Source organism: Odocoileus virginianus, chromosome 28 (assembly GCF_023699985.2).
Source record: "Odocoileus virginianus isolate 20LAN1187 ecotype Illinois chromosome 28, Ovbor_1.2, whole genome shotgun sequence".
NCBI classification, from domain to species: domain Eukaryota; kingdom Metazoa; phylum Chordata; class Mammalia; order Artiodactyla; family Cervidae; genus Odocoileus; species Odocoileus virginianus.
In genome coordinates this window covers 22,770,925-22,784,441 of record NC_069701.1, presented here as the reverse complement: position 1 = coordinate 22,784,441, position 13,517 = coordinate 22,770,925, and the positions used below count along the sequence as shown (strand labels likewise).

The window sequence follows — 13,517 nt, the reverse complement described above, 5'->3', positions numbered from 1 at the left end:
GTGGATCGCTGTGACGTCAGTCTCCTTTTCCACACACCACTCCTCATTCAGGTCCTTATTCTGTCTCCCCTCTGTGATTTCAATAACCTTCCAATTGGTCTCCCTCCCTCCAGCCTCTAGCTTGTCAAAGCCATCCTGCTATTCAATAGAGGTCCACCTAAAACGGGAACTTGGTCAAATCACTCTCCCAGTTCATAAGAATTAAACACAGAGTCCCCTTCATAAGGACCTAGCCTGCTCCAGCCTGACACATCGCCCCACTTCCTGCCACTGCATCTTCACATTCTGACCACACAGAACCTACCATGCTTTTTCAGTCCTTTGTGCCCTTGAAACGTGCTATTCTATCTTCTTGGGATGCATGCCTCCTCTCTTTCCAGCCTGCCTTCATCCTTCCAGATGGAGGTCAGTGTCACCTCCCTGAATTTCTTCCAGTCTTGCTCATAACTTTTTTCTTTCTGGCCCAGCCATATACAGCCGTGTACAGCCCTCTTTTGAAGCACTTGTTACATTGCACTGCAACTAGTAATATATGTGTCCATCTTCCAGTAGAATGTATATGTGCATGGTAGGGGTGTGTACACACACACCCCCTGTTGATTCCCAATACCCAGCACAGAGCTGGGCAAGTGAATCATGGTAGGTGATTAAGGAGTGTTTGCTAAAGAAGCTAGCATACCTGTGGTCTGATGGGTGTGAGATCTAAAAGCCAAGGCCATGGGATTTGTTCTCTTTAATTAAAGCTGGGGCAGGTGCCCTCTCAAAAGGCACCCCTACCAGTTCCTCCCTGCACCGTGAGTGGTGTTTTCCATCTTTGACCAGTCAGATTTTGGCTGGGGACCAAATGCTCATTCAGTGGCTTCCTGGAGACACATGGTTTTTTAATGCTCTAAGTATCCTAGAGAATGTGATAAACCGGTAGATGCTTCCCCAGAAAACATACAAACACCCAGTCTCATATTTTCTTACAACCAGAAGGTCTCTGGACTCCAAGAAACTCCAGCTTAAAGCAGCTGCAATAGAGAGCTTGTGTTTTGCTCTCTTGGTCAATAAGCTTTTGTCCAGATTTGTTTTCAGGAAAAAAAGTTATTTTAGAATTTTTCCAAACACATAAGCATATTTTAATGTGGAATATGCTTTTTAAATGCCACCTGCTCTCCCCTTTCTATGTTTCCCTAGGATGTGCCCCTTCCCTGGAGGAGCAAAGATGATTGTCTGTGTTTCACTGTCCAGAAATATATGTGGAGATATACATTGAAGGGTCCCTTGCAGACATTCAATCTAGGTCAGGGCCTCCAGCAGGATGTGGGACATGGGCTGTGCTGCCGGGGTCTGGCTCAGTCCTCATTGCAGAGGAAGTTGCATGAACTTAGAAAAGGTCAGTTGTCAACAGTTTTCATTTCCTTCAGCTCCCACTCTGCACCAAACACAGTTCCAGGCACTTTGGGGAAACAAAACAGGCAAGGTCTCTGCTTTTGTGGAGTTTCTAATCTAATGGGACGAGGCAGAAAACAGACAAGAATACAGGTGGGTTAAACTCACAAAGTGAGTAGACCGAGGAAGGAAAGATGACAGTCCTGGGGTAGGAGAGTGTGGGAAGGAGAAGGTCGCTACCTGAAAAGTCAAAAGTCCCTTTGAGAAGGCGATGTGAAAATAAGACCATGGATAGGTCTAGGGGAAACCGGGACTCAGGAGAGGAACGATCAGGTGCAAAGGTTCTGAGGTGAGAAGGATTTCCACATGTGTGAGAAAAAGAAAGAAGGCCAGTGTTGTTGGAGTGTAGAAGTCAGGGGGAGAGGCTGGGAAACGAAGCTGCAATTCACAGAAACAGTTAGGATTTTTCAACTCTGAAGGGAAAGCAAATCCTGAAAAATGTAGTGAGGTAAGGCAGCATTTTGATCTAATTGCATGTTTTAAAGATCAGTTTGAGAAGACCAGTACCGATTTTATCACCGCCCCTCATTGGGAACGGTTTTGACGTCCTGAAATGAATGCATAATCAAGCAATTGCATGAGTTCTCTATCAGCAGGACAGAACCAGAATTTCCATCCCAAGATGTCAGTGCAGCCTGAATCAGATACAGCCCTGAGGTCTGGATGGCGCGTGCCACCTTGCCATGGCGAGCAGAAGGATTCCTGAGCCTTTGCAGGGTACTGAAAATTGCGAGGGAGTCTTGAAGAGTCAGTGCTAGATTAAGGGACCCAAGCCAAGGGTTGAGCAGGAAAGTGAAGAGATGCCAGCCACACAAACTCTCAGAGGAAGGCACAGCGTGGAGGGGACCGGTCCGCAGGCTGCGGCAGGTGGAGGAGGCAGGAGGGGAAACAAAGGCCACACCGCTTTCTCCTCGGCCGCCTGTCCTCGTCTGCCCCCGCCCCCTCCACGGACGTCCTTTCTCTGGCAGCAGCAGCCAGGTGAGTTTGAAAACACACCGCGTCCTTCACGTAGCAGGAAATAAATGGTGCTGGCGGAGCGGCGTGTGGGCTGGGGTGGGGAGTGTGTGTGTGTGTGTAGTGGGGGGCTGTCAGGGGGCGGGGAGGGTAGCAATGGTATATGCACCTCCAGTTGCTCCTGGGAAGCGTGTGTGTGTGTGGTGGGCGTGGAGGGGGGTGACAGGGAGCGGAGAAGGTAGCGATGGTATATCCACCTCCAGTTGCTCTTGGGGGGCGGCGGCCCCAGAGTGGCCACTGTCGGACAACTTGAGTAAGTTCGGTGCAGAAACAAAATGCAGACGGAGCTGAGCGCACGTGGAGAGGGGCGCGGGTGGTGTCGGGGCTCGGGACCCGCGAGGACCGGGCAGCCACCGACGGCGCTCGGGTAGCCCCTGGGTTCCCGCCCCCGCGCCCCTTCGGACCTTCCCAAGTGCTGCCTGGCTGCCCCGCCCACCCACACCCTCCGGGAGAGACTGAAGAACCTCCCCTCCGCAACCACCTCTGCCCCTTCCCCTCTCCGGAGCCCCCTTCCCCTCTCCCGCCGCTTCCGCGGCGGGGGTCCGGCCCGTAGAAGCGCCGGGGGCCGCGCAGGGCAGCCCGCGGGCCGGCAAGGAGGCGGAGAGCCCGCCGGCCCCGACCCCCCTCCGCCGCGGCCCCAGCGGCCCCCGCGCTGCGAGGCGCGGGCGCTCGGACGCAGGGGGAGCTGTTTGATTTGGCGGAGGCGGGTAGCGAGCGAGGGAGGCCCGAGAGCCGGGCAGCGCGGGCGCCGGGCTCCCGGGGAGGGTCCCAGCGCGCGGTGGCGGCCCCGGGCTCCGGGGATGCCCGGAGGGGCCGGGGACGGAGAGAACGACTCCGGACAGGGCGGCCCAACCTGCCGGGCGCGTGGGCAGGTGCTTCGGCCCCCTCCCCCTCTGTTTTTTTTTTTTTTTTTTTTTTTCTTTTTCCTCTTTTCCTTCCCTCCTTGCCTTGAAGTAAGATGAGCGTGATGCTGTGGCGCTGGGACCAGAATAACACCACCATGAAGCTGGTAAGGGTGGCTTGCAACCTTCACTTCCAGGGCACTGCTCTGCTTTTTATTCCCCACCAGTCTCCCCCACCCCCACCCCTCCCATCCCCATCAGGGCTGTCTCCCACGATGGAAAGCCCCTGAAGTGCGTCCTGTTCTTGGTATTTCCCTTACTGTTTTGATTTCAGGTGGTGTTTCCTTTTAAACCAGGAAAGTCGATGTGCATACGTATGTGTGAGCGATTGAAGGCGGGTGGGATGGGCTGCATTATCTCCCAGACCCTTCCATCCAGGAATTCTGGGGCTCTCTAGGGTTGCCCAAGCCGGGGATTGTCTCCTGCGCGTAGGTCCGTGCTCTCAAGGCGGGTCCCGGCTCAGCGTGGCTTGTCCCCCTCTCTCCACCCCGCCCTCATTGTGTTTTAATAGTTTGGGGTGCTAGAGTGTTGGTTTCTATTGAGGGTTGGATTGTTTGGACAAATAAACGTTGAGCCCAGCTTGAATATGCACCGCGACCTCTTCTCCCGCCTCTCACAATGCCTTCGTTTTCTTTCAAGCTTGTGAGAACCATCTAGGCTGCAGGTACTTTTTCCCTCCTCCGATTTCAAAAATAACCGCCCATCACTCTGGGGACGACTGCAGAGAGCGGCGTTTTTTCCTCTCTGCTCTAGGAAGCCTGAATGGTTTCTCCATAACAAGGATAAAAAGTGATCGGGAGGCTCTTCTTTAGGTTTTGCTTTTGTGACTTCTTTATCTAATGGTTTCAGCTGGCGGGGACCTTAATTCCCCATGGAAGTCAGCCAGTACTGAGGCCAGGTCAGTTACCCCTTTGAATGTTAGTTTCCTCCTCACTAAATTGTGGCAAGTTTTCACCTTGTTGAGCGGACTGCCAGCATAAGAAATCATATTTGTAGGTTTCTGACCGAAACTAAGGGCTCAGTAGGGAATAGGTATTATTAATAAACTGGAATTAATACTTTTGGGGGTGAACTCTTTAAAGATGCTACCTCCCCCCCCCAAAAAAAAATTCACAGCGGCTGCGTTGGATACTAAGACGCTCAGTCAACCTAAGCTCGTTCTTCGTATAATGAACTTATTTGTTGGAAAAACGGCACCTTGCTTTTCATACTTCTTGTGTTATGTTTGGCCTGTCTCACTTTCAGCTACTATTTTACAACTTCGTTTAATGTGCTGTAACATGAGCGGACATTATGCACCTTCACTGCACTGTGTCAGGACTCCAGCTCCCTAATCCTTGCCTGGAATCTTTCTCCAGCCAGACTGCTGTGGGCGAGCCCAGAGTTTCACACATTTCCCCTCCAAGTTACACCTGAGATGCTGCTCTAAGATCCAGCGCAGGAAGTTTGGGTCCTGGTCTGGGCTGGGTAGTGACAGACAACCAGACCTAAAAGTTCTCAATAAAGAAAGAAGTTATTTTCCAGGCAGGGAAAATGTGGCGCATGGCAGGGGATGGTTTCTACAGCTTTGGTAGCAGGTGGCTACGGTAAGGGCTGGCATGTCCTCACAGCTCCAAAACAGCTGCCCCTTTTTAGCTTGTGGAGGGAGTGTTCCCCCACGTGGGTCAAAGGTCATCCTTTATTGGGTCTGTCTTGGGTCTTCAGATCTGAGGCTCACTTTTCAAATGAACTGTGAGGACCACCCAAGGTAGCTGTGGTCCAACCCAAGTACCCCTGTGCCAGGTGGGGGAGGGGCTGGAGGAGCTCGAACTGGGTGAGGCAACAGCTACTGTCCCAGGCAGGAGGAGCCACGGACTGCACCTTGACATTCAGAGAGCCTCTGCTACCCTCAAGGATGGGCCTCAGCTTTCTGCAGAATCCTCAAAACCATGGCCACGTGATTAACTGACACCTCGGTAGTTTGTTTCCTGTTTCATCATTTGCTGATTGATTTAACTGTTTGTTATGTGTTGACACTGTGCAGAGAGTCCTTTCACGGTGGGAGGCTGTGCTCCTTGGAAAAGACTTTGCTCTTAGGTGATTCTTGGTTCGAATTCTAGCCTTATCACTTACTAATCTCAGAATCAGTTTTCTTCTTCTGTAAAAGAGTTTTATAGCCCTTTCCCCAGGCTGTGAACAGATGAAGTGAGAATACAGAAACAGGATCTGGCACCAAGGTCTGATATGTGCTGTGTGCTTTGTCAGTTGTGTCTGACTCTTTGCGACCCCATGGACTATAGTCCACCAGGCTCCTCTGTCCACGGGGATTCTCCAGGCAAGAATACTGGAGTGGATGGCCATGCCCTCCTCCAGGGGATCTTCCCAACCCAGGGGTTGAACCCAGGTCTCCCACATTGCAGGCAGATTCTTTACCATCTGAGTCACCGAGGAAGTCAAAGAATACTGGAGTGGGTAGCCTGTCCCTTCTCCAGGGGATCCAGGGGGTCTTCTCAACCCAGGAATCAACCGGGGTCTCCTGCATTGCCTGCGGATTCTTTACCAGCTGAGCTACCAGGGAAGCCCCAAGTCTGATATTTGGGTGTCTAAAAATGGGAACAATGGTTGTTGTTATTGTTATTTTCTTCAAAGGTAAATGTTCCGTTCTCCATTGTGTTGTTGGGTGAATGGTTTTTTTTTCTCCTAATGAGCTTGAAGAAAACAAACCTTTTTTTTTTTTTTTTTTTTTTTTTTGTTTAAACCTTTGAGTCATTAGTGGTCCTCTGTAGGAAGGAACTCTAAGAAGTCAATTGTGTGTGAATAACCGTCCCAGAATGGGGCCTGGGGCCAGAGGTGGGTGCCTTAACTTTTATCACTGGTGCAGTTCAGTAAACATGAAGTCAGTTAACCCTTAGCTTGCAAGCTCACTGTTCTGATTGAGTAGTGGAACCAAAGGTTTTGCTTCATGTTCTGTTTTAAGGTTAATTGGATGAAAATAAGGCTAAGAGTAATTAGAGGCAAAACCTGCATCTTTATGTATTATCTCTGCAGGGGGATGTCAGAAAGGCACCTGCCCACCTCAGGTAGAAGCCAGTAGCTGGTAGAGTCTTCTCTGTCCAAATCCCATCTGACAGGGTCACGAAGCCTTTGATGAAAGTGAGAGGAGGTGACTGCTCAGGCCTGAAGCACCCCCTGGGAGGGGTAAGCACAGGCCTAGAGCATGATGTGGGTGGTTCTGACATCCTTATCGTTGCCCACCGACACCCCCCACCCCACTTTCTTTCTTTGAGATTCTTTCAACTTGGGCAGGGCAGGGAGAAGAAAATGATGCCACTTTTGGAGCAGCTTGTGTCCTCTGAGAAGTGGCTGCATCAAAGAATGAGGAGAGGAAAAGCACAAGGAGGTGGGGAGCAGCCTCGCTGCCTGTCCTCAGGCAGAGAGGTGGGCGCTCCAGCTGGAGCGGTCCCCGGCCACAGCTCTTCAGGAACTGCTGGCCTTGGGACCTGGTTGCAGCCTCTGTAGCCTTGCTGTGCACATCTGTAAATGGGTGTCACATTTGCCAACAAAGGTCTGTCTAGTAAAAGCTATGGTTTTTCCAGTAGTCGTTTGTGGATGTGAGAGCTGGACTATAAAGAAAGCTGAGCGCCGAAGAATTGATGCTTTTGAACTGTGGTGTTGGAGAAGACTCTTGAGAGTTCCTTGGACTGCGAGGAGATCCAACCAGTCCATGCTAAAGGAAATCAGTCCTGAATATTTATTGGAAGGACTGATGCTGAAGCTGAAACGCCAATACTTTGGCCACCTGATGCGAAGAGCTGACTCATCGGATGCTGGGCAAGGTTGAAGTTGGGAGGAGAAGGGGATGACAGAGGATGAGATGGCTGGATGGCTTCACCGACTCAGTGGACATGAGTTTGAGTAAACTCCGGGAGTTGCTGATGGACAGGGAGGCCTGGCATGCTGCAGTCCATGGGGTCTCAAAGAGTCAGACACGACTAAGCGATTGAACTGAACTGAACTGGGTATCACAGTGCCTCACAGAGTTACCATGAGAATTAGAAATAAGTGTATGTCAGATTTTGAACTCAGGGCCTGATGAGTTGACAAGCAGTTGTTTCTGCAATCCCAAGATGATCCCGTAGCGTGTGTGTGTGTCTCTTTGCACAGAGGAAACACTGAACAAAAATAGTCACACTTGTTACCAGTGCCCAGTTCTGGGGGTAGATTATCAAGGATTTCTTTTTGGTCTATACTTTTCCTTATGTTTTAGTTTTTGTGCAATGACCATTATTTATATTTATCAAGGAAATACAGAAAATTGCACTGCTAAAATAATCATAGAATTAATTAACATTCAGCATAATAATAGCTAACATGGATTGATCCTTTACTTTGAGCTTTATTCCATTTCATCCTTGCCATAGTACTGTGCAAGAGAAACTGTTATCCCCATTGTTGAGATGAGGAAATTAAAGTTCGGTGGGGTAAGTGACTTGCCGAAGATTCCAAGGTTAGTTACACCCATGGCTGATTCATGTCAATGTATGGCAAAACCACCACAATATTGTAAAGTAACTAGCCTCCAATTAAAATAAATTAATTGAAAAATAAAGATTCCAAGGTTAGTAACTCATAGAACCTCTGTCTTATCTGATGCCAAAGGCCTTGCCTTGAACTGCTCTGCCATAAGACTGTGAGTGGGTCCTGGGGAGCAGCGAGGCCTTCTGCTGAGCTGGGTATGTGTGAGTGTGCTGTGTACAGACCTGGGCTCACTGCTGGGGTTTCTTCCTGCGGGGTCTCTCTGTGAGTTTCTACCTACTATTAACCTCTTTTGTCAGGGAGATGCAGTGAATGAGGCAGGGAGGAAAGGAAACAGTGTGCAGGGCTGGGTTGGGTCATCACCCTCCAGTGTCCTGGAAAATGCTTACAGGGCCTTCCCTCAAAAGTGGGGAGAAAGTGGCTCTGAATGAAGAATAATTGAGAATAATGATGATGAGGGACTGTGCCTCTGACCTCTGACCTTTCCCCAGAGAGGCATTGATCACAGGCCCCCTGGCCCTGCCCACAGCCAGGCTAACAAGCAGATTAAAAGAGGTCAGTGGGTTAAAGGGCCCCGTCTGCTTTTCTGCAGTTACACTGCTCCCTCCCAAAGGCAAGGATGCAGAGCCTCTGAGCAGCCAGGTTCTGTGTTTAAAACGCAATGATCCTTCAGCGCTTATTCATCTTTCTGTGTGTGGACTGATCTTGTAGTGATAACTTTTGCTTCTTTCCTGGATAGAGCTGGTTGACCACTAATCTGAAGGTATTCCTCTCTTCTGCTGGAAAATACCAGCAATTTCAGCTCTCAGAAACTTTTAGAACTTTTTCCTGCTTTCCACTAATTGTAACTGGCATAGATTTTACCATTTCCCAGGTACTGAAATCATCATGTCCATTTTCTGCTAATTTCAAAAATCTCTAGAACAAGAAATTCTATCCTTTCCTGGAGAAACCAGGAACATTTTCATGTGTATTTCTGCTGTGAGTAATGAGTCATCATAACCTTGATATGCTTTTCAGAATTGAAACCAGTGCATATAAGGAGGGTTTTGACTCTAATTACTGGGAAAATAAAGAAATGAATATCAGGAGAAGAGGGAAAAAAACACTTGAAATTAGTTAAGTGACTTCCTTAGGGTAACTTTTTTTTCTCCTTATGGTAACTTTTTAAGGTACACATTTTCCTTCATTTTTGTGTTGATATGGTTGTTGAGATTTATAATTGGTCCCTCTGGTGACCCCACAGTGCTCACATTACTTCTGCAATTATTTTTGTGTGGAGCCAGCAAAAAAATACACATCAGTTCAGTTCAGTCACTCAGTCATGTCCGACTCTTTGCTCCCCCATGGTCTGCAGCACACCAGGCCTCCCTGTCCATCACCAACTCCCGGAGTTTACCCATACTCATGCCCATCAAGTCAGTGATGCCATCCAACCATCTCATCCTCTGTCGTCCCCTTTTCCTTCTGCCCTCAGTCTTTCCCAGCATCAGGGTCTTTTCCAATGAGTAAGTTCTTTGCATGTGTGTGTATATGTGTGTGTGTGTGTGTGTGTGTGTAGAAGATATATGATGCAAGGTTCTTCGCGCGCGTGTGTGTGTGTGTGTAGAAGATATATGATGCAAAGAGCTCACTCATTGGAAAAGACACTGGTGCTGAGAAAAATTGAGGACAAGGGGAGAAGGGGACGACAGAGGATGAGATGGTTGGGTGGCATCGCCGACTTGATAGGCATGAGCTTGAGCCAGCTCCGGGAGTTGGTGACAGACAGGGAAGCCTGGCGTGCTGCAGTCCATGGGGTCGAAAAGAGTTGGACACGACCTAGTGACTGAACAACAATGTATATGTTTTGTTTCTGGCTTCTGTTATAAACGTCAGTCACCCAGAAAGCATGTGGCTAAGCTTTTCTTCAGGGTGTCTAGGCTGTCCAGGATATGTGGACCAGGTTGCCATCATCCATCTAGCTCTGAGCCTAGGGCTACTGGCGAAGTGACACAGTGGCTGTTCCCAAGGGCTGTTCATTTTGATCCAGATGTTGCAGATGTGTTGGCTCACGTTATAAAGCAGCAGCCAAGGAGGTGGAGAGGCTGTGAAAAGAGGGGATAGAATGAGTAGATAGATATTGTTTAAACAGTGTCATAAGAAGGTATTATGGAGATGTATGGGATGGCTGGGAGGATAGGAGAGGATGGTCCTTGCCACCACGGACACTAATTGCATCCATTCAGAACCCTGTGGAGTGGGACAAGCACTATGCGTTATCTTTGTCATGGCAGAGAAGGGATGCATGCTCATAGGAATATGTTAGGACCCAAAACACAAACAAATCTATGGGGAGGAAGGTGCTTTAATCAGAGATTTACCAGCTCACATTTGTGCCCTGGATGTGTATCTGCAGAGGGTCCAGGGGGTGTCCTGGTTCACAGTTGAAGCTCCTGCCAACTTCTCTGGCCTTGTTACTGTTGTGAAGTTTCAGGAATCCAGGCTGCCCACTGCATCATTCCTGGTAGGAAAGCTCTTGTATATAGAATCCTGCTTACTAGTGAATGCTTACTTACTCCTTCATGGCATTCAAGGCCCTCTAGGTGATGGCCGTGTTTTAAATCTTGCTCTACAGGGCCTCCAGATAGAAGCTGTTTGTTCTAATCAGCATGGTCAGCCCTGTGATTTTCTGTTTTCACTGCTCCCTGGGACTAAATGCTTCTTCCATCTGTCCATATTCTATTGTCTTCCAAAGCTCAAATCAAGTCTCCTTTCTTCTAAGAAGCCCTGCCTGACCACACTCCCTCTGGGATCTCTGACAGGCAGTAGTGCTAACCTTCCTTTGACTGCACACTGCCCTGAGGCCTTGTGCTGTGTGTGTGTGAGTGCTGTCTCTGCTCCCAGACTTAGAGTGGCATTTGGGGTGTAGGTGGTCAGCATCACTTCCCTCCCAGCTCTGCCACCAACGGTCTATGTGTCCTTGGCGACTATTACTTCATCTCTCTGAGGCTCCATTTCTTCTCCATAAAGTGATGAAGGTAACTGTTCCAAACTTGAGGGGTTTGATTTTTTTGAGCAAGGGACTTCCCAGGGGGCACTAGTGGTAAAGAATCTGCCTGCCAGTGCAGAACTCAAGAGATGCAGGTTCAGTCCCTGGGTCGGGAAGGTACCCTGAAGTAGGAAATGGCAACCCGCTCCAGTATTCCTGCTTGGATAATTCCATGGACAGAGGAGCCTGGTGGGCTACAGTCCATGAAGTCGCAGAGAGTCGGACTTGACAGCACACACACACACACACACACACACACACACACACACCAGGTTTTGAGCAGAACAAAGCACTTAGTAATTGCTTGAGAAATGTTTGCTTTTGTTCCAATGACAATAACGTGTTTCTTTACTCAACAGGTATTTATGAAACATCTACTACAAACTGGGAGATATACTAGTAAACAAAAAGCTATTTTGCTTGTGTGGAGCTTATATTGTCATGGAGATGATAAGCAAAATATACTTTTTTATGTTGATGAATGCTATGGAGAAAAATACAGCAAAGTAAGCAGAAGGATAGGGAGGCTGGGAGAGGTTTCTCTCTTTAGAGTGGTTATGCAGTGGTTTAGCGCACATGTGATGTGGTTGTGTAATAATAACAATTATCATTATTATCACCCCTCATTGTAATAGGCATTGTAAGTAGGTGACTGGATAATTTATCATCCAAGCTTAGACATTTCTGAAAGTAAAAAGGGTACTGTGAAGAATTGTATGGGGATACAGGTGTAAATCAAGTCCTGTCCTAGGCAAAGTGAGACGCTTTCCTGTGTATACTTGTCTATTCCAAGTATCAAGGTTGGCTGAAACACAGTATCATGTCAGGCAGGCCTAGTTTAAATCCTGGGTTCTGCCACCTTCTAGCTCTGAGATCTTGGCCAAATCATTTAATCTCTTTGCATCTCAGTTCCCTCCTATGTTATGTATACCCAAGAGGGGTTTTGTGAGAATTAAATGAGATGATGCAAGTAAAGTATTCAGTGCAGGACCTGAAACCTCAGAAGCAGTCAATAACAATTCATTACCGTGATCATTACCAGATCGAGGGCCCAGATGGTTCTCTTTCATATCTCTACCTGTGCCTGGGAAGCAGTTGAGGACATGTAAGGCAGATGAATGTCAGCATTGACTATTTGGCTGAGCAGTGGACTTGGGAGATGAACTGAGTCAATCTGCCAGGTAATTGTCTCAGTCCCTGCTCAGAGAATGGAAGACTCACACGGTGTTCGGGTGCTGGATTCGAAGGCTGGCTGGGGGATGTTGTGCCAAGGCAACCACAAGAAGAGCTGGACAGTGGAGTCCAGGACTGACTATCTTGGGATGTTAGCTCAGGAAAGGGCCCCCTGACTAGTAACCCCCAACCATCCACCTCACAAAGGCAGATGCAGGGACCCAGGCAGATGAAACGAACTGCTCCAAGGCCTCATAGCTTATCACCAGTTTTAATGCATCTGCTAATACTCATCATGCAAACTGGTGCAACAAAGATTATAAAGAGAAGAGAGAGCACTTAGAATTCCACCTGGAAAAGCCATGTTTCTTTGGAAATGGGCTGCAGATGACGTAACCCTGCCATATCCCATTACCCGGTACTTGGCGAATCTCTGTATGAAACTTGTTTTGGTGAAACTTGAGCCTGGAGAAGCCAACTAAAGTATATTACTTTCTCACTGTTGAATGCCTCCTAGACTTGGGCTAACATTTAATCTAAAGAGTAAGGTGATATTTCCTGAGATAACAATGAGTTCATGTTTTGAAATGAAGTGAACTGGGTTTATTGCATTGATTGGCTGTTTTTTCAGGTTCTAACTGCAGTAGTAAATGTGCTCTCCACAAAGTGGTGTCTGGCTGCCGTAGGGGGAAAAGTGAGGGGCTGTAGACACGGTAGTGTTCAGTCTTCGGAAGTTGTCCCACTGCCTCTCTAGTGAGGGGACTATTCCAGATTGAACTAGGGTTTGGTTTCAAGAGGCCCATATTTGAATACACGGATTTCTGACGCATGACGATGTGGGGACAGCTAGGTTTGTGTTACTTTGTATTTCCTGCATCCATGGTGCGTGCCCTCTGCCCTCTCTCCTCCTTAAGTTGCTTCTCACTCAGAGACAGTTGGCGGCATATCTTCTTTATGCAAGGTAAAGAGGAGAAGAGTTCTCAGATAGCAAATTAGTCAAAAAAGAGAAAGCATGTATATAATCAGATAATGCTAGGAATCTGGAGGTTGGTGTGTGTGTGTGTGTGTGTGTGTGTGTGTGTGTGTGTGTGTCAGTTGTATCCAACTCTTTGCGACCCCAGTGACTGTAGCCCGCCAGGTGCCTCTGTCCATGGGATTCTCCAGGAAAGAATACTGGAGCAGGTTGCCATTTCCTACTCCAGGGGATCCTACTGATCCAGGGACCGAACCCATAGCTCTTGCATGTCCTGCATTGGCAGGCTGGTTCTTTACCATGGCATCACCTGGGAAGTTTGGTGCATTATCCTTTCACTTAGCTCCTGGAAGTGTTCTATATTGTAAGAATGTACAGATTGATATACAGCTACAGACTTTTTTGAGGAGAAAATTGAGGTTTCGAGGTTGTGTATGGTGCAGTTCCAAGATGTTTCACCTGCTAAGCATTATTG

At 48.3% G+C, this 13,517-nt stretch overlaps 1 protein-coding gene across 9 annotated transcripts in view; it reads left to right on the top strand.

Annotated features, from left to right (window-relative positions):
* The window catches only part of NAV2 (neuron navigator 2), a 783,526-nt gene that overhangs the window by 430,440 nt on the left and 339,569 nt on the right, over nucleotides 1-13,517 (top strand). The window contains exon 1 of one of the 9 annotated variants that reach the window (XM_070457300.1): nucleotides 3,371-3,457. The exons of the other annotated variants lie outside the window; for them this stretch is intronic. Within the exon in view, the coding sequence (XP_070313401.1) occupies nucleotides 3,407-3,457 (51 nt within the window). The 5' untranslated portion in view covers nucleotides 3,371-3,406. Of the gene's footprint in view, nucleotides 1-3,370; nucleotides 3,458-13,517 lie in introns of those variants that run through there. 9 annotated transcript variants of the gene reach the window in all.